General features: G+C 35.3%; 1 protein-coding gene across 1 annotated transcript in view; it reads right to left on the bottom strand.

Moving 5' to 3' along the window:
* Positions 1-20349, bottom strand: part of LOC108572176 (metabotropic glutamate receptor 2) — a 138933-nt gene that overhangs the window by 15500 nt on the left and 103084 nt on the right. Inside the window, exon 4 of the mRNA XM_017934375.1 lies at positions 8242-8386. Within this exon, the coding sequence (XP_017789864.1) occupies positions 8242-8386 (145 nt within the window). The remainder of the gene's footprint in view (positions 1-8241; positions 8387-20349) is intronic.

Genomic DNA, 20349 nt, shown 5'->3' with positions numbered 1-20349 from the left:
TAATTTGGAAATAACGAATTCTAATGAGAATATTCAATGTTTATCAATAATTAAAAAAACAAAATTATAATAGCTATGTACAATTGCTATTCTATTCTAACTGTAATATGTTAGTATTGATTTGTCTAACGTCGCGAAATAATTTGGAAATAACGAATTCTAATGAGAATATTCAATGTTTATCAATAATTAAAAAAACAAAATTATAGTAGCTATGAACAATTGCTATTCTATTCTAACTGTAATATGTTAGTATTGATTTATCTAACGTCGCGAAATAATTTGGAAATAACGAATTCTAATGAGAATATTCAATGTTTATCAATAATTAAAGAAACAAAATTATAATAGCTATGGACAATTGGTATTCTATTGTAACTATAAAATTTTAGTATTGATTTGTCTGAAGTCTCGAAATAACTTGGAAATATCGAATTCTAATGATAATGTTCAATGTCTATCAATAATTTAAAAAACAAAATTATAATAGCTATGCACAATTGCTATTCTATTGTCACTATAAAATTTTAGTATTGATTTGTCTGAAGTCTCGAAATAACTTGGAAATATCGAATTCTAATGATAATGTTCAATGTCTATCAATAATTTAAAAAACAAAATTATAATAGCTATGCACAATTGCTATTCTATTGTCACTATAAAATTTTAGTATTGATTTGTCTGAAGTCTCGAAATAACTTGGAAATATCGAATTCTAATGAGAATATTCAATGTCTATCAATAATTTAAAAAACAAAATTATAATAGCTATGCACAATTGGTATTCTATTCTAACTATGAAATTTTAGTATTGATTTGTCTGAAGTCTCGAAATAACTTGGAAATATCGAATTCTAATGAGAATATTCAATATCTATTAACAAGAAAATAAACCGAAAATTTTCTAATAGTTGTTAATTATTGAAAATCTATTTGATTCTATTGTATGTAAGTTTAATAAGAAGGTAGAGTGTGTATAGGGTGGACATAGGCTAGCTAGTAGCCCTCGATCACCCTATTCAAATCTCAGAACCCTCGGATAAAAATTTACGCGATGTGTACTGTTCGGTATGCAGATTGCAAATGTGCTCCGAAATAATTAGGGGGTCCTTATATAGCCTCGGTGTCATTAGCCTAAAGTCGTTACCAAGGACAGGCGAACTTCGACTAATTACACTTGGAGAATTTTTGAATTTCTATCGTAATAACGTATGATTTATTTATTTCCATTATTTTGTTACAAATATATACTCCTGGTAATTTGTTACAACACCACATATTGTAATTTATTCATTTTTATATTTTTTTTTCAATGAAAAGCTACGTTTCGATGTTCTTGTTACCTTCTCGTGTAGAGATAAATTTCGTAACGTTTAAAATTTACGTATAGAAAGCAGCAGAAAAGAAAAATTGCCCGACACTTCTACGAGATCCCCAGCAAAGTTGCAAAGTTTTCAAAAAAATCGAAATTTTCACCGTACCAAAGTTTCCTCTTAACTTTGTCTTACAAGTATCTCCACGATATTACGTACAACAGTTCGATAGAAAAAGCACAACTTGCCAGCCTGACTTTCTTTCCATGTAAATTACTTTCGCGAAAAATATCCTCGTAATTTTCGTTCACCCGTCCATTTCCCTTCCAGCTGGTTCTGTATCCTCAACCTTGCGTCTCCCTTTATACTCTGCACTGCTTCTTGATGAAGTCTCCGGTAACGTAATCTAGATTCCCGTAAGAATAACTCCGTGACGAACAACGAGCCGCTTTATACGGCCACTTTTTTCTCCTCGAGCGAAAAGACCTTACCTGGTCTTAGATGAGAATAGCGAGGATCCCGTGGAATGGATCCGAAATTACTCGTCGATCAGATCCGATAAAGAGTACATCTCCATATCGTAGCTGCAGCATTAAGTAAGACGAAGCTGTTCGAGCCGAGTATCCTTCATAAAACACCGGAAAGGTTATCTTCCTTTGGTGAATGGTTATCATTCCTTCCAGCTTCTCATTCCAATTGCGGAATGTGCAGGTCCTCGCGTTGTTCGCGAAGTCGATTAAGAAGGAAAAAAATGTTCCTTCTCTAATATAACATTTATTTTTGAAATTTGTTTCATTTCTTGGTTCGTTCGAGTATTTTTAGTGATGATGGTTAGAAAGGAAAATAGATGGGAAGGATTTCACTGGATAGAAAAAGAGACACATTTTCGATACTGATAAGTATTATCATTTGCAACTTTTTTATTTTATTTGGCACGTTTGTTTATATGTATATGGATGTAGGATAAATGTTTTAATTGTGTCTTAAGTTACATAAAAATTCACTTTTAGAGTGTTAATGGATGAAATATGAAGTTGTAAGTGCTAATTTAAGTGCAAAATTCAAGGTTCCCAAGTTAAATATTCGCAGTTTGTCCTAAAAATTTTAAGAAATCCTCAAAATTTTCTAAATGCTTACAAATTTATTTCTCTCAGAGATTCCTATTGACCACGAGAGTCCAAATGCTCAAAATATCAATAAATTTTCCAACGTTTTTCCCAATTATAAAATCAACGACACGTGAAAAATTGAAATCCTCAAATATAGCAGATATTTCGTTGCTATCGTAAACGTGAGGTTGTCACCTATCCTAGAGAGAATGCATAAACGCACCTGTGATCGTTGGTCAACGATAAAACAGCAAATGTAACGAGGGCTCAGCTTGAATGGCGGGAAACTTCGACCCGATGAGTGTCAGTTAAACGATACGAAACGCAAATTGACGTATTTACTCGTTGTGTTGCTCTGGAATTGCAGGGCTTTGAAAGGAGCGTATAATGGGGATGGCATTGATGGGGTGTAGCTTAGAATTCATGTTCTTTGAAGTGGCGAAAACGCACGGTGAAAGGAACTCGGTGAAATAATGAATGTTGTCACGAATCTCGCGATAATCCGTTTGAAAATCGTGAAAATTAACGTCCTGTTAAATAATGGAATGTGCATTAAAAGTTTTCCCGCTTTTTCATAACGCAAATCATTGATGATTTAAAAAAACAAATCTCTTTGTGCTGGTGGAAAGTAGCTTACAAATTCTTATTTAGTATTAAATAATGTATAAATAAAGAATTCACAGAGAAAATAATTGTTATAATATGCAAATAGAAGATTAATATAAAAATTTTATAGTAAATGGTAAATTTAAGATCAGTATAAAATACAGAAAATATATAATATAAATTATTTCGTGATATTACAAGAAACAAACGTTGAATAAACTTTAGATTTGTGTAGAAAGTTATTTAACACAATAATTATACCTTCACTGTGGTCATTTTCAGTTAATGTGCTCAGGTTAACGTAATTTTTAAACGTTACGAAATTTATTTCTCCACGAGAAGGTAACAAGAACATCGAAAAGGAGTTTTTCATTGAAAAGAAATATAAAAATGAATAAATTATAATATCTGCTGTTGTAACAAATTAACAGGAGTATATATTTATAACAAAATAATGGAAATAAATAAATCATACGTTATTACTATAGAAATTCAAAAATTCTCCAAGTGTAATTAGTCGAAGTTCGCCTGTCCTTGATAACGACTTCAGGCTAATGACACCGAGGCTATATAAGGACCCCCTAATTGTTTCGGAGCACATTTGTTCTCTGCATACCGAAGTGTACACATCGCGTAAATTTTTATCCGAGGGTTCTGAGATTTGAATAGAGTGGTCGAGGGTTACTAGCTAGCCTTATTAAACTTATATACAATAGAATCAAATAGATTTTCAATTATTAACAACTATTAGAAAATTTTCGGTTTATTTTATTGTTAATAGACATTGAATATTCTCATTAGAATTCGATATTTCCAAGTTATTTCGAGACTTTAGACAAATCAATACTAAAATTTTATAGTTAAAAGAGAATACCAATTGTGCATAGCTATTATAATTTTGTTTTTTAAATTATTGATAGACATTGAATATTCTCATTAGAATTCGATATTTCCAAGTTATTTCCAGGCTTTAGACAAATCAATTCTAAAATTTTATAGTTAGAATAGAATACCAATTGTCCATAGCTATTATAATTTTGTTTCTTTAATTATTGATAAACATTGAATATTCTCATTAGAATTCGTTATTTCCAAATTTCTTCGAGACGTTAGACAAGTCAGTACTTCAATTTTATCGTTGGAATAGAAGACCAATTGTCCATAGCTATTACAATCTTTTTTTTTTTTTCGTTATTGATAAACATTGAATATTCTCATTAGAATTCGTTATTTCCAAATTTCTTCGAGACGTTAGACAAGTCAGTACTTCAATTTTATCGTTGGAATAGAAGACCAATTGTCCATAGCTATTACAATCTTTTTTTTTTTTTCGTTATTGATAAACATTGAATATTCTCATTAGAATTCGTTATTTCCAAATTTCTTCGAGACGTTAGACAAGTCAGTACTTCAATTTTATAGTTGGAATAGAATACCAATTGTGCATAGCTATTACAATTTTTTTTTTTTTTTCGTTATTGATAAACATTGAATATTCTCATTAGAATTCGATATTTCCAAATTATTTCGCGACGTTAGACAGATCAATACTAACATTTTATGGTTAGAATAGAATACCAATTGTCCATAGCTATTACAATTTTTTTTTTTTTTAGTTATTGATAGACATTGAATATTCATATTAGAATTCGTTATTTCCAAATTATTTCGCGACTTTAGACAAATCAATACTAACATTTTATGGTTAGAATAGAATACCAATTGTCCATAGCTAGTACAATTTTTTTTTTTTTAGTTATTGATAGACATTGAATTTTCTCATTAGAATTCGGTATTTCCAAATTATTTCGAGACTTGGATCAAATTCTATACTACTGATTCATTTATCAGCTATCTCCTTGAGCTAATTACAAATCTTTTTACTATATTGTTCCATCATATAGTAAGTTTTAAACTCTAAACTTGTATTCAACGAAGATTGAGATTTTACTAATTAAACTTTTTCTCCTACAGCTTATTCCTCTCTATTCCATCAATAATCTATACATCTCTACTATCTAGTGGAACTAATATGAAATTTTTTCACAACTTGTCTTTGCTATTTAACAATTTGCTTTGTTCTGTTTCTTGTTTTTTCTTAAGATAACAGTCAAGACCTTGAGAAGCTTGAGACCTTGAGAAGCTGGAAACTTTGTGAAGCTGGAAACCTTGAGATCAAAGCCATGCTGCAATGCTCAGCTGAGTGGTGAGTCGCATGCCTTAATTTTTTGGTATTTGGTTGTATATTTTGTGTATGAATATGTCGAGTTCGAATACGAACTCCTACAGTATTGTGTACATTCAGCAAATTCCCTCATATTTACCAGTCTCTTGTAAAACTAGTACATACTTTACGAAATTTTTTAATTATGTTCACCGCAGAATTCAGCGTTCATTATCATTTTCACGAAAATTCGCAGAATCTGGTCTATTCTCTCCTGACGACTTCCTAAAGGACAAAGAAAAGAAAAAAAAAATTGAAAACGCCTAGGGTGTGAGTTGAACTTCAGAAAATGCCAGCATATTTAAGATTCTGCAGGCGTGTTCTTGAAACAGGAATACCTTTCTTACAATTCCCTCGAACGTTGCGGTATCCGGCGGATTCCTTGAGAATTTCTGCAAGTGTATGGAAATCACAATGGTTTACTGTAGTTCCGGGAGCAGCTTAAATGAAACGAGCAAGGAAAGTAATATTACGAGAGGAGGAGGAGCGAGCGTGGACACCGATGAGGGTGGCGGAGTACAGCGGAGATCCCTACAGTTAAAGGCTGCTGGAAAGTCCAATGATCTCTAAGATGTCCCTTGGTGAACACCATTTCTTCGAAATAGCTTATACATAGCTGAATCCTAACTAGTACCCTACTTTCGCATCGCTGTAATTTCAACTTTGTATGCATGAACATTGGCAACTTTATAGATTCTTCGATACATCGAACTTCCCTTTTCCGGAGGGTGCAATGTGCAAGAAAACATCCCATAAGGCGTCATAAAACGCGAAAGTGGGTTTAAAAGTTCGCATCGTAAACCTTGATTACCCAAAGCTTTGGGAAAATTATATTTTTGTTTGTTTAAAAAAATTTACATTCACGTACATTTTCAATCGGGACTGAGAAAAATTGAATCGAGGGTATTCGTGGAATTTTCAAATCGAATTGGACAAATTTAATAAAATTTCTCCCAGACGAAAAATTTTCATTAGTTTTAAAATTTTAGTCCTAAAATTTTCATAAGTTTCAGAATTTCTCAGTCTCTAAAATTTTCGCAAGATTTAAAATTTCTTAGTCTCTAAAATTTTTACAAGATTTAAAATTTAGAATTTTTAAAATTTTCGTAGTCCAAAATTTTCTAAGCTTAGGAATTTTTAAAATTTTCATAATCTTGGTCATGATTTGGACTTTGATCTCCCTTAAATAGTAACTCAAGGAACATGTTCATTTGTTTAAATAAAGCGTCAACAATTCACCGACTCTCGAAGCATCGACGGCGTTAATATTCCCAAGCAGAAATGCTTATTTATTCAAATCCACGTATCACGCACTGTTTCAATTTTCAACGCTGTACTGACTCCCACCTCCTATTTCTACTTCGCAGGGAAACGAGCAAAGTTTTCGTAAGACGAGCAAACAGAGATTCGATGGCTCGATTCTATCGTTGCTAGTTCGAAGGAATTTCGAAGTTACGGGGACAAGTCGATGAAATTCCAACGTTTCCACCTTTTATCCACCAAATTATCGTCTTAGTTTTCCTTTTCTATTTCGATAACGCAGGAACGTAGTTAAGATCCAAATCTTCTCAATCCTGGCCCGAACACATTTTCCTTTTATCTCTCACGTAGAACATTCTTGTATCAAATTTTTTTTCCTTTCAATTTCGTTTCGATCGGGTCGTATCTCTTTTTACTGGTCACAGTTTGTCCTATAGAGACACTTTGATGACTCGTAGAAAAGTTTGTGGCTCGTGGAATTTACGCGAAAAGTCGACGACTCTGAAATCTCTCTGTAAACGTCTATTTTTGTGGAGAAATATATTATCATTGAAACGTCTGCTGGGAATTCTCGTGGTGGTTCTCTGTTGACGTGTAATAAGCACTCGAATCCCAAGTTCACTGCGTTTCACATGTTCTTGGCAACTGTTTGCCGAAGCCAGTGTTAGGTGTTCTATATATCAAGTGCTATTTGCAAATTCATGCGGTGGTATCTCGTCTGAAATCCTCTGAAATTTTTCGATTTACTATCGTCGATCGTGCACACTATGGAGCAGAAGCTCTAAACTATCTGTAGAGTGCTTTTGAGATAACAGAAAATTTTTAGATTTTCCCTGATAATATTCGATAACGTTGCAAGTATTAATAGTAATTAATTTTATTCAAATAAATTTTGACACAGAACAATTTTTTAAGATAATAAAAAATTGGTTGAATTTTTCTGAAAATGATCAACAACCATTTGCATAGTACTAACACGAACGTTGCAAGTATTAATAATAACTAATTTTATTTAGATAAATTTTAACACTGAACAATTTTTTAAACAAACTCAAAATTGTCAGATTTTCTTTAATTTTTAGTGAATTTAATTTCCGCCCGACACTTTATTCGCCCTATAAAATTTCATATTTAACGAGCATTGCAAATTTTATAATAGAAACGAGGAGAATTTCTCTGAATCAAATTTACCCGGTGATTTTTAATTTTTAATTTCCAAGGGACTGTATTTTGAATAATACTCCATTTTCTCCACTGTGATTTACCATGTTGTTTCGGACAAATCCGATACCTATATCACTAGAGCGTTGGGATTTTCAATTTACGACACGTTATCGACTTGCACGAATTGTGTGGGTGGTTGCAAGTAGATCTCACGTTTTCCAAATTGTTTGTCATCGGATCTTTAATTTATCTCCACGATTTATTCTCCAACTACACACCGAAACCAACATTTTTCTGATTCCTTTCTCTTAACTACCTGTGCAAAGTATTCTCCATCGTACGTATCAATTCTCCCCCAAAAAAATTCCTGTTCCTTTTATCAAGTATTCCTGATATTACGTATCAAGTTGCCAGTGAAACGGAATTTCTTTACAACTCCACGTTTTTCCATTTTCTTCTTTTCAATTACGACAAATTGAATATTTCGCTCGGAGGGTTCTCCCAGATTTCCCGCCAAGTATTTCACCGCGTATTCTCCATTCGACATTTCGCGAAACAGACTTACCGCGTGCCCTCGGTTTCGTTAATAATTTCAAAACAATATTGTCGTAGGCCGTTTCCTCCGCGACGCCAGAATCCTTCACCAGTTTCTCTTTGATAGCGATGCATATGTCGTACTTTCCTAATAACTCCTCCAATTCCTCGAACGCCTGTAATCAGAAAAAGTGTACGCCTTCAGAGAACCAGTCGATACTTCCTCTTCTTCCTCTTTTTATTGCTTTGCATCGCGAGGATTTTAAGAGAACTTTGAGGCAAAAGGGAGGGAGAACGAGAGCTCGTTTCAAAGAACACAATCTGCTGGGCGAATCAGAGATGTTTAATAGAAAAATACGTGCTTAAACGCGACATCAAGGGTGGCTGGCCTCTTCAGGGTGTATTGTAAACGGACCGTGAAAAGAGAAAAGGGAAATCGAAGTGCGTCGAATCGACCCTTTTATGTCGGAATTCATTCCCAACAGCGAGTCTCTTCTTCTTCGTCGTTGGCGCAGTAAGAAGTGTATCGTGTTTTTATTAAAAAACAAGAGGAAGAAAACTCTTCTAAGGTCGATTTCGAATCGCGAGATCTCCGAGGAGAGGTGAACAGTTTAATTCGCGACGGTGAAACGACGACGATATCGATTTCCGTTTATGCTAAACTTCTCTGTCGTACTTCCGTGTTGCTCGACGCGGTGTTACACGCTTCTGATTTTCATCTACCGACAAATTGCCGCTATTCGATGATCCGTTCCGACGGAAATAAATTACGGCGCTAGCACGGCCTGGTTAATATCACCTCTTAGATGTCAAACACACCCGTCCCTGCCGATTACGCCAGAGATTAATTTCTCCGATGCGGTTTCGGACAAACATTGCTTAGAAATTGACGCGACGTTCGCGATGGTCGCGTGTTTCTCTTTTAATTTTGCCCGATAAGAGAGTTTGTGTGGTGAAATCTTTATCCGAGCGACGGTGTAATGGTAATTCTGGAAAATTCAGGTAGACTAACTCTTCTTCTGTGACGTACTGTAAGTACATTTTTAGCTAATGTTCGATTTTTACGGGGAAACGACGTTTTTAATATTTAACCATAGATCTGAATTGTGATTTTATTGTGACAATTATATGAAGAATTTTGGAAGGTTTAGTATTTGAGTACATTTAATCGATAGCATGGTGATAGTATCACGTTATTTTCTGATTTTTTGTGTAATATTAGAAATACATTATTTTTGTAAAATATTCTTCATCGCTAATTAAAATAGTTACGTTATTATTTTTGTGAGATAGTGATTTAATTAATGAAATTGCCAGGTAGTCTTGAACTCATTCAAGCATGGCTAAAAGAAATAGGAATATATATAGGTACAGTGGAGAAAAAAACTTTGATTAAAGTGGTGCAATCACATTGCTACAAATTCACACTTTCTAAATTTGTTTGTACATTTGTACAGCTGGCTCTAATTTGCATTCACTTGCATACACTCATTAATTACATTCACATTTGAGTTAGATTCACGCAAATTTGGAATAATCCTGAATAAATTGACATTCAAACAATACAAAAATGATTTATTCACGGAATAAAATAATCAACAACATTAATAATCATTATTTCCACATTACGTTAAAACGAACAATTCAATCGCAATCAAATTACTCATCTCGATCACCATTTCAATTTAACACTGTTCCATTAAACTTGTAACAAAGATAGCGTACCAGTGTTCGTTACGCTGTGCGTAACAAGTATCGCAGAAATTTGCAACTCTAATTAGAGAGATTGTGTAGCAGATGAAAAGAACAGACGGGCGGAGAAATGTAATTTCCAACTCTCATTTTTTCGGTTGAATCAGCTTCTAATGACGATAATAATGCGCACTCCAGGCCAGGCAAGCCACGCGAGGACAGGTACGATATTAAAATAAAGTATGCAACGTGTTCACAGTGTAGCGGTGAAGGAAAAAAGGAGAAAAAAAGAAAATGGTACATTTTCATGCGTCACACTCTGAGAGCGATTCAAGGCAGGCAGGCACTGGGAGCAACGACAAGACAGAAATCACCAGAGGGTGTCGTTAAAGATTCAACAGAATTATTAGACTAACGCTGCTACGCTACCTTCGCTCCTCTACCCGTTCTACCATTTTCTTCTTCGAGTGTACGAGCATTTTACGCTCCCCTTTTCTTTTATTCTTACGAGCCAGCCATTTTTCGTGAATCATGGCGAGAGCAAAGGGTTTCAACGAGCCGTCCTGCGTGTTCATTTCTCTCTCTTTTTCTCTCTTCTTTTTCAGTTCGATGTAATGAAAGGAACGATATCATTACTGTAATGTAAGGAATTCGTCACTCGAGTCGCGTAGAAATGAATGGAAATTATTATTGTAAAAACGTGACTTGCCAAAGATTTTTTATTCCAAATGTTTTCAGTGTTTTAATGTTATAAGGAGAATGGTGAAAATTGCGTGTTTTAGGCTGTTTTTTGACTAGTAATTAAGGGAACGAGGGAATGTTAATTGGAAGGAATACTCACATTCTTTTTTATGCAGAAAGAAGTCTATATTCGAATTGTTAGAGAAATAATTAAATTAATAGTGTAACAGCAAGGAATGTATTCTAAAATAATTTTTGAATTTAACTTACAGTTAGCAATGGTTGACTTAAGTTAAATATACTTTGCATTCATATTACTTGAATAGTGAATGTGTTGAGGAACTCAATTGTTACAAGAATGTAAACTTAATTTATGAGAAGAAAATACGCAGAAGAGGCCCTGAATAATTTTTGAAAGCTATAATCTTTTGAAATTCCATCATCATTCTTATCAACTTCTCTGAAATTTTGTTTCTCTGAGAATTTTCTTATCGATTCGGAATTAATAACATTATATTATTAATAACTCTAAACTTATGGTTGTACACATAAAGAACGGAGAAAGTGAAAGCCAGTGTATTAAACTATTCGAGTTCTTCTTTTCGACATTTCCAGGCCTGTCTTTTTGTCACGTCTAATGGCTTTTAGTCTTCGCCGCATTTCTCGAGCACTTAACGCGCAGATGGAAGTTATTCATTTCTGAACTTCAATCTTCAACTTGGTAGAATGCATTATAATGCGGTAATGCATTCTTCGTTATTCATTAAAAATGCATTAAACACGAAGCAATACATCTTTTTCATTCTATCAATTTGCAACTGGTAACTGTTTCTTCGCTCCCGTACAAAAAATCATTTTACCTCTGTACGATATTCCACAGGTGTATTCAATGGTTATCGAGAACGATGCTTAATTTTTCATCCTACCCTTCCATCACACAGTCATTTCGAATTCCATTGTTGCCTCGTCCAGGGTGTAATGCATAAAAATGAAATGTTGCATCCTCGAGTTGCAACAAGAATATTTCTTCCCCGACGTGGCCCGCGCGAATGCGGAGGGAAGAAAAGGGCGTGCATAAGTCAATGCTGAATCAATATCTGGGTCAATGGCGCTCCGTTGGCCGTACACCTGTCCATTGTTTCGCGGTGGAAAAGCACGTGACGAGTTGCGATAAATTACAGGCGAAGTAGACGTCGCGAAGTACACTTTGACTTGCACACGTGTCTACTGGGTGGTCCAGAAGAAAGAAATCCTCAAACTTCGACAGAATATAAAAGATTTTGGAAATTTAAAAAAAGTTTTTCAGAACTATTATAGTTCAAAATTTGTCTTTCATTCGTAAAGAAAGTCTAGTTTAGTCACTCCAATATGACACTAAGCATATTAGCATGTATGCAATGACATTTGACCGAGGATAAAGAATTTCTCAAAATGGTATATGATTCCATTCAACGAATAATTCAACTTCTTATTGTATATGTACGTGGAATAATTTGTCACGATCCGTCAAGATTAGCCTTGATATATGCAGGCTGTTATCATCTCGTGATCACCCTATATATTCTTGCCTCTTCCGTTGTTTTCAACCGACCTGCCCTCCGCTTTTGGATCGTGCGAAAATTCAATTTAGCCGTATACATAAACGCCAATTTTGCACCATTACAGACGATCAACTGTAATGGATACCGTTTCGAAAGAAAGCGGAGGGAAGAGATGAGAGAAGGTTGTTGAAATAAAGGGGAGGCAACCCCTTGAGTCGTGCCTCGCTGAATATTTATCAGCCTCGAGATCTTTCTGTATTCGTAGCGTTTCTACTTGGGTGTAAAATTTTTGCAAAATGCTTCACTGTTGAGGATCTCACACTTTTTTGTGCGATATGGAATGTGGAATGTCTAATCATTCCCATAATTGATTACTCAACGATTGACCGAGTGTTGAAGAGTTGAGTAGTTTCTTTTTAACTTAATATTCGTAGCATTCTTGTTAAGTTACTATTGAGGAATGTGGAATCAAGAAGAATGTGACATTCCACATTACACGGCTTAATATTTTTTTTTTAGTGTAACTCGATGTCTTTTTTTCGACGTGAAGGAATGTTATTTAGATGTGAAACTTCGAGATAACATGGTCGTCAATCTTTTTCACGCTCGTTATCTCTCACAGGTAGCATCGAGATTTCAGCGTTCAGCTTTCGAGATCAGAGAGCCTTCAAGGTTTCAAGTTTTTCATCTGCAAGCTTGTAAAAATCAAAGTTCTCTGCTCCAGATTGAAGTTTTTTAAGCTGAAGCTTTTTCACCTTGAGTCTTGAGATTAGAATATTTCAACCTTGAACTTCTAAAGTTGGGACGTGTTGAATTGTGCTTTTAACGCTTGAGACTGTCGGCCGTGAGTTTTTAAGGTCAAAACATTTTCCACATTTATTTCTTTCACAATTTAGTCTTACGTAGAATAGTAACGATAGTACATCGTTAGGAAGAATTGAAGGAAAGTGTCTGTTATGGATGGTGGCTTTGGAATAGTCCTATTTCTCCAAGCAAAGTGTACTTGTACAGTAATTTTGCTATATTAAAGCTGCTTTCACGTTGAACATCTTTCTCGAAAGCAAAAGCAAGAGGAAGATGAAGGTAGATGAATGTGGAACGGAAGTGAGGCTTACAGCGACGATTTAAGCTCGCTGAATATGTATTAGAATCTACAACCTTGTGTACTTGCAGTTTTTCCTATCATTCTTCAGTAATCTTGAATAATCATGCATTATCAACTTTACATTATGAGTGCACATTTTATGTAAAAATTTCTTAAATTTGTTGATACAATTAATATTGTTATTCTTTACTGTACAAACTACTCAAATTTCTATAGAAATAAAATATCGCGTATCAAATGAAAAAGAGTGAAATTTTTCAATTTTTCTGAAAATCTAAAATTCCTAAAAATCGTGATCATTCGGAAATTCTTAAAAATCATATAATTCCAAAATTCCTAAAAGTCATACGATCATTGCAAAATTTTCTGAAAATCATAAAAATTCGGTAATTATTTAAAAGAACGCGTGCCTTTTCGTTTAAAGTATTCGGAACGAATTCCACGCGATACGAGAGTTGACAGTGACGTTAACGAGAGGCGCAAAGTTATCATCTATTGCGAAGTATCTTGCATGCACAGAAAACTGCATCCGTCGTGCAGCTGACGTGACGGTAATGTGGGCCACGCAAGGTCGGTTGTTATGTAGCCGCGTATTTCGAGAAGAACCTAATTAGGTGTGTGCCCGTTTTCTCCATCCCGTTCCCTTTCACGTTTTTCCTATCCGCGCGATGTAAAATGTCGCGGGACCGACTACGTGCACGCGATTTAACGTGCCTAGGATGAAGTATTTAACAGACCGCAACGGAACCTCGGCTAGCAGGTAGCATTCTAATTGCGTTCGTTCATTCAGTCGCAGTTAACGTGAGGAATTTATTCGACGGCATTTCTCAGCAGGGGAGACTTTGTGAATTTCATTTTGGTCTCTAAGTGAGTCGAGCCGATTAATTGAATAATTAATTGCCTGCTGGGATGCAACGTGGAATTTATATTGTTTGAGGACGTGAGTTTTTAAGGTCAAAACATTTTCCACATTTATTTCTTTCACAATTTAGTCTTACGTAGAATAGTAACGATAGTACATCGTTAGGAAGAATTGAAGGAAAGTGTCTGTTATGGATGGTGGCTTTGGAATAGTCCTATTTCTCCAAGCAAAGTGTACTTGTACAGTAATTTTGCTATATTAAAGCTGCTTTCACGTTGAACATCTTTCTCGAAAGCAAAAGCAAGAGGAAGATGAAGGTAGATGAATGTGGAACGGAAGTGAGGCTTACAGCGACGATTTAAGCTCGCTGAATATGTATTAGAATCTACAACCTTGTGTACTTGCAGTTTTTCCTATCATTCTTCAGTAATCTTGAATAATCATGCATTATCAACTTTACATTATGAGTGCACATTTTATGTAAAAATTTCTTAAATTTGTTGATACAATTAATATTGTTATTCTTTACTGTACAAACTACTCAAATTTCTATAGAAATAAAATATCGCGTATCAAATGAAAAAGAGTGAAATTTTTCAATTTTTCTGAAAATCTAAAATTCCTAAAAATCGTGATCATTCGGAAATTCTTAAAAATCATATAATTCCAAAATTCCTAAAAGTCATACGATCATTGCAAAATTTTCTGAAAATCATAAAAATTCGGTAATTATTTAAAAGAACGCGTGCCTTTTCGTTTAAAGTATTCGGAACGAATTCCACGCGATACGAGAGTTGACAGTGACGTTAACGAGAGGCGCAAAGTTATCATCTATTGCGAAGTATCTTGCATGCACAGAAAACTGCATCCGTCGTGCAGCTGACGTGACGGTAATGTGGGCCACGCAAGGTCGGTTGTTATGTAGCCGCGTATTTCGAGAAGAACCTAATTAGGTGTGTGCCCGTTTTCTCCATCCCGTTCCCTTTCACGTTTTTCCTATCCGCGCGATGTAAAATGTCGCGGGACCGACTACGTGCACGCGATTTAACGTGCCTAGGATGAAGTATTTAACAGACCGCAACGGAACCTCGGCTAGCAGGTAGCATTCTAATTGCGTTCGTTCATTCAGTCGCAGTTAACGTGAGGAATTTATTCGACGGCATTTCTCAGCAGGGGAGACTTTGTGAATTTCATTTTGGTCTCTAAGTGAGTCGAGCCGATTAATTGAATAATTAATTGCCTGCTGGGATGCAACGTGGAATTTATATTGTTTGAGGAAAAGATAGACGTGAAATTTAGAATTTTGTATTCTTTCAAGATTATTATACTAGTTGTTATGCACATTGATGTTTGTAAGTTAATAATTGGGATACTCGTTATGTGTGATTTAAATTACATTTTTTTGGCCGAAGTTAGTGTCACATATCAATGAAAATAGTAATCATTTTTTGAAATGAGAATAATTCTTTTCTGGGATCTCAGTAATTTTCTAACGACTGCTTAGGTTTGCTTCACATTCCGTAAGCGTCATCACACTTATGGCTGCTTAAGTTTGCTTCACATTCCGTAAGTGTCCTCATTCTTGAGAATGTGAGTGCACTTTAAATTCATTAATTGATAAATTTGATAATTGAGAAAAATTAAGTTACTCGCTTTATATCATCGAGAGTTCGAAACAACGAGGAAGAATAAAATTGACAAATAGTTTAATATTTATGAAAAATAAACGAATATCGTGATACTTATGAGCTGGACTGTACGTATGATTATAGAATGATTATAGATAATTGTTACAGGTTTTTCTTTTCAAGGTAAATTAATCGTCCTGTTTTCACTGTTGTTGCCTGATGTTCTTTCGCAGATAATAATAGGCATTCAGTTTGATAACGATTCTACATGAATAGATAGATTCATAGCTGGATAATCGCAATGGCGTATCTATGTCAACAGAACCGCGACGAACAATTAAATCAGCGTTATTAAAATTTCCTGACCCATGAAAATCGAGAGATATAGTTAAATTCTAACAGTCGATGCGGGTGATCCATTTATATTTGATTTTACTATCAGAATCTCCATTCAAACGTCGATTTAGACGAATGCAGCATGGGCATTGTCAGCTTCTTATCAATTTTCATATTTTTAATAAAGTTCTCCCTCGAAAAAAGTACATCAATGAGTAACATCTAACTTAATAAAAATGTGAGTAACATTCCACGATAAAATTGCATCGGTTAGTGAATTTTCATCCAAAGTATTCTTAACTTAACAAAAATACGAGTCATATTCCAGGATAAAATTGAACGAAACAAAAGCCGACGAGTATACATTTCACGATAAAATTGAATAAAACGAAAACCGACGAGTGCACATTTACAACTGGTAGTATCTTTGAAAAATAATGGAATATCACGCCTACTGCATTACGTGTACACGTATGCGACCGATGTAATTTCACGGTGTAGGAGCACGTATCTTACCCATCTCCAGCATATGCAAGAGAACTTTCAGTTGCCTTTTCCATCTGAAAAAAGAACATTCACGCGTTTCTTTCAACCCCATCTCTAAGCTAAGCGTGTTTTATTCCCTCCAGAAATCTGGTTCGCCTTTCTACTTTGGGATTGCACGGGCGGCGATTAATCCAGCAGGGACTCAGTTCAGAAGCTGTGTTTGTCATTGTTATTATTCTTACTTTTTCCTTAATTATCCCGTTACTCGGTGGCTTGAAAGCGTTATTATTTCTTGTTTGTCCCAATCCCCCGTGAGCATATTTCTCACTAAGATCCCCCTTCGTTATTCCCCTGTTTCTTTTCACCGTTTCACAAAGCTGCCAGTGAGCAAAGAGGTTTTACAGATTTCTTCTTCTCTTTCTCCTTTTTTTTTTTCTCTTGCAAATTTTTCTCCCTTTAGTCGAGAATCTTTTAATTATAATTAACGTCACGTGGAATTCGACGTTCGACGGAGAATATTCCTGAACTCCATTGAAAGCGAAACGAAACGAAGCTATCTCTAACGAAGCGAAACACCGCAGAATCGTGTATTTATACGCGTGCACACACCGCCTGGTAATTTACACCAAGCTGGCCTGTTAATTTCGTTGTCGTGACACATCTCGTAATGAGATGTAGAGCCGACTTGCTTTATGCACGCGTGCTGTTCGTTCCGTGATCATATTATTTAGAGGCGATTGTTCCAAGATTCTGCACGCGATACGGTCATTGTTCATTACCCTACTGTTTTTCCATTCTTTTCTTTCGTTCGACGAATTAATTCGCGATATTAGGCACGCGTGCGCCGAACACATTTATTCATTCCACTTTTTCACAAAGATTTAAGAGAATTTTTGTCTCGTGGTTTCCCTTCCCTATGTTTCTCATTATTCGAACACAGTAATTACACAAATGAAGTTGTCGTCTATGTTAATTTATTTTTTATCGCCTTCTCTGCTTGCCTTTGTGTCATTGATGCTCGTGCTGCTTTAACAACGTTGCGACGTGGAATGTTGCATTACTAATCGTTGATTGTTCCAGTGAGTAGTTGAGTGTTGAAAATTTCTGATATATTATATATTGACCGAGTGTTGAAAAGTTGAGTTGTTCCGTGTTAACTCAATATTCGTATCATTCTTGTTGAGTTACTATCGAGGAATGTAACGTTATTTAAACAGATCTTTTATTACATCGCGAGTTCATTGATAAAATATACAAATAGTAAGTTAATAAGTATAATTTCTCTCGTGGGAAAAATCAGTTGATTCTCTCGATGCATTCCTTAAAAAAATATATTCATTAATGCGGCGACAATTAAAGATGCGTTTAAGAAATTTATTTTTACAATAATAGTTTGAATTCTCTTACAATTTATTAACAGAAATTCGTCGAGTCAGCTGGGTCTTTCTCTGCTTAATAAAATTTAAGCGCGACTAACTTATCGAGACTTAAAATTCCATTCACAAATCCATCATTCCACGTGTAACGACTTAACAGACTCAAAGCTCGAATAATCTAATTAACAAAGGCAAGAAGAGGACTCGAGATCTTAAGCAAAACGGTTGGCGGTAAATTCGTTATGGTGTCGCGGTTTTAAATTAACACAAGATCACCACGAAATTCTAGTTAATTTCTCGTGAGAAGAAGGTCCGCCGCGGAATAATTTCCGAAAATAACTCGGCCTGTCAGACGTTCGCTGTGGTTTTAATTACGGCCGATTAGCATAGCGGCGGAGAGAGTAGTTAGTTATAGAGGGGACAGGAAACGCCGCGGCGTGAAGCCAGCGTGCCGTCGCGACGGAAGTGAGGGAACGAATACGGTGTGGGAAAGCTGCTGTGTGTTACACGTAGAATGAGAAAGAACCCGATGACTAGCACCAGCTTCCAGAGAGTTATTTGATTACGTAGATGCCAGGCAAATGAGAGACATTGTGGCTTCTGGGTGGTGCAAAATACTCGGTGAATTGTGGCCGAGCGGCTGTCATGTTGTCAAGTCGAACGGAAGCTGGTACAGAGTTTCGTGTATTTTCATGTAAATGAATGTGACCAGTCCACTGTACCCAAACAGCTTCGATTTTTTGTTCGAAAATAAAGCCGAGGGAATGTTGCGAGATGAATTAGATAGAAATTTTAATTGTACGATTTTTCACAGAAATATTCAGTTAGTCTGTGTGAAATTAACCCTTTCGTTACTATTGCTGTCTGTAGGCGTTTTGACTATTTGTTCGGGCGGTACTGTTGGGGCCTTTCGGTGCACATGCAGCTTGATTTAATAAGCCGAATTTTAAAACGATACCGTTAAAATAACAAATTTTGCAGCTGTGGTTAAAAATTTTTAATCTGCTGTAACGAAAGGGTTAAAAATCGTGGATGGTGCAAAAATTTCTTCGTTTGTAGTGGAGATAGAAATAACATAATTGATTATACTGGGTTGATGAGAAAAGTCAAAGATTCTTCGGTCTTTAGGAAGAAATTAGAGTTCACAAGTAACTATACTTTTATAGTCAGAGCAATTGTGTTTTGCGAGTTCCAAGGTGGACTTATAATTAGTCTAGCTAAAATAGGAAGGTGAATAGGAGAAAGGATTGTCAGGAATTGGTTTGAAAAATTTACAATGATAATTAAAAAACAAACATTCCTCAGCCCTTAGGAAAAAGTTATGTTGCTTCAGTCGTGTATTTTAGCTTCAAACTTGTGAGTTCAGAGGTGGACTTACAATTACAGCAATTAAAATAATCGATTAGACTGAAGGATCGTCAGAAATTGGTTTGAAAAATTTCATTCTTGTGTGCAAAATTTCGAAACCGAAGAACGCGGTTGGCTAAATCGATTATCGGATTCTGAAGTTGCGCGAGTTGATGGAATTTGATGTTCACTCGAAAAATATTTCAGAAATTCGGAGTTTGTCGATCATTGTCGATTCACTAATATCAAGTTTCTGAAATTTATGGAAATATGGAGTATTCCACTCGTTCATATTCCCAGTACTATTACGTCGTGTCATGTGAAATGTTGGATTGAAATGTCACAGCGCCTAATAGCAATAGTAACTCGACTAGAGTTGCCCAAAATTTAAGTTCACTCCCCAAAAACCTCATAATTTTTCACCCGCTCAACCAATCGCTTAATTGTTAAATTCGTAAATAATTAAACATCACACGGTTATCAACAATAAACTCTCTAAAAATGATCACGTTCTCTTTAATCACCTGTTGTTCGAAATTTAATAAATCCACGCGCTGCCAGTGTCCATTTGATAAAAGTAACAATGGTGAAAAGCTTTTGAAATTCATTCTCAAACCTGTCGAATCATATTTAATTAAAAAAAAAAAAAAAAGAAAATGAGTAAATTGAATATTTTCCTTTAAAACACGATAGCTTTGAGAGCAGTTATGACACTTTTTACGCTGTTTCCTTGATTAAATTGAGATGAGTGTATCGTTCTAATTAGAACGTCGAGAGCTATTTACGCGTTGAAAATACAAAAGAGAAGAAAGATTTAGCTGCTGTGAAAGTGCACACATACATGCACAGTATGATATCGTTGGTTATTTGTTTAAAAGCAAAGGAATATTACACAACGTTCGATAAAATCTGCAATGCACAAGGGTTGAATGAGAATTTTCTGGAGTGGATAGTCGCAGCAACGTTGATAGCATTGTCGGTTAAACGCATTGTTTCGCAGCTCTTGTGTGGTCGAATCGATCAACTGTCTGTTTCGAGTTTCACTCGAACGTGATCGCGTTTTTTACGCGCGCAACCGATTCCCA

The sequence above is a fragment of the Habropoda laboriosa genome, unplaced genomic scaffold, assembly GCF_001263275.1.
Source record: "Habropoda laboriosa isolate 0110345459 unplaced genomic scaffold, ASM126327v1 scaffold107, whole genome shotgun sequence".
In the NCBI taxonomy this organism is placed as follows: Eukaryota; Metazoa; Arthropoda; class Insecta; order Hymenoptera; family Apidae; genus Habropoda; species Habropoda laboriosa.
Note: the sequence above shows the minus strand (reverse complement) of the source record. Positions and strands in the feature narration are given on the sequence as shown.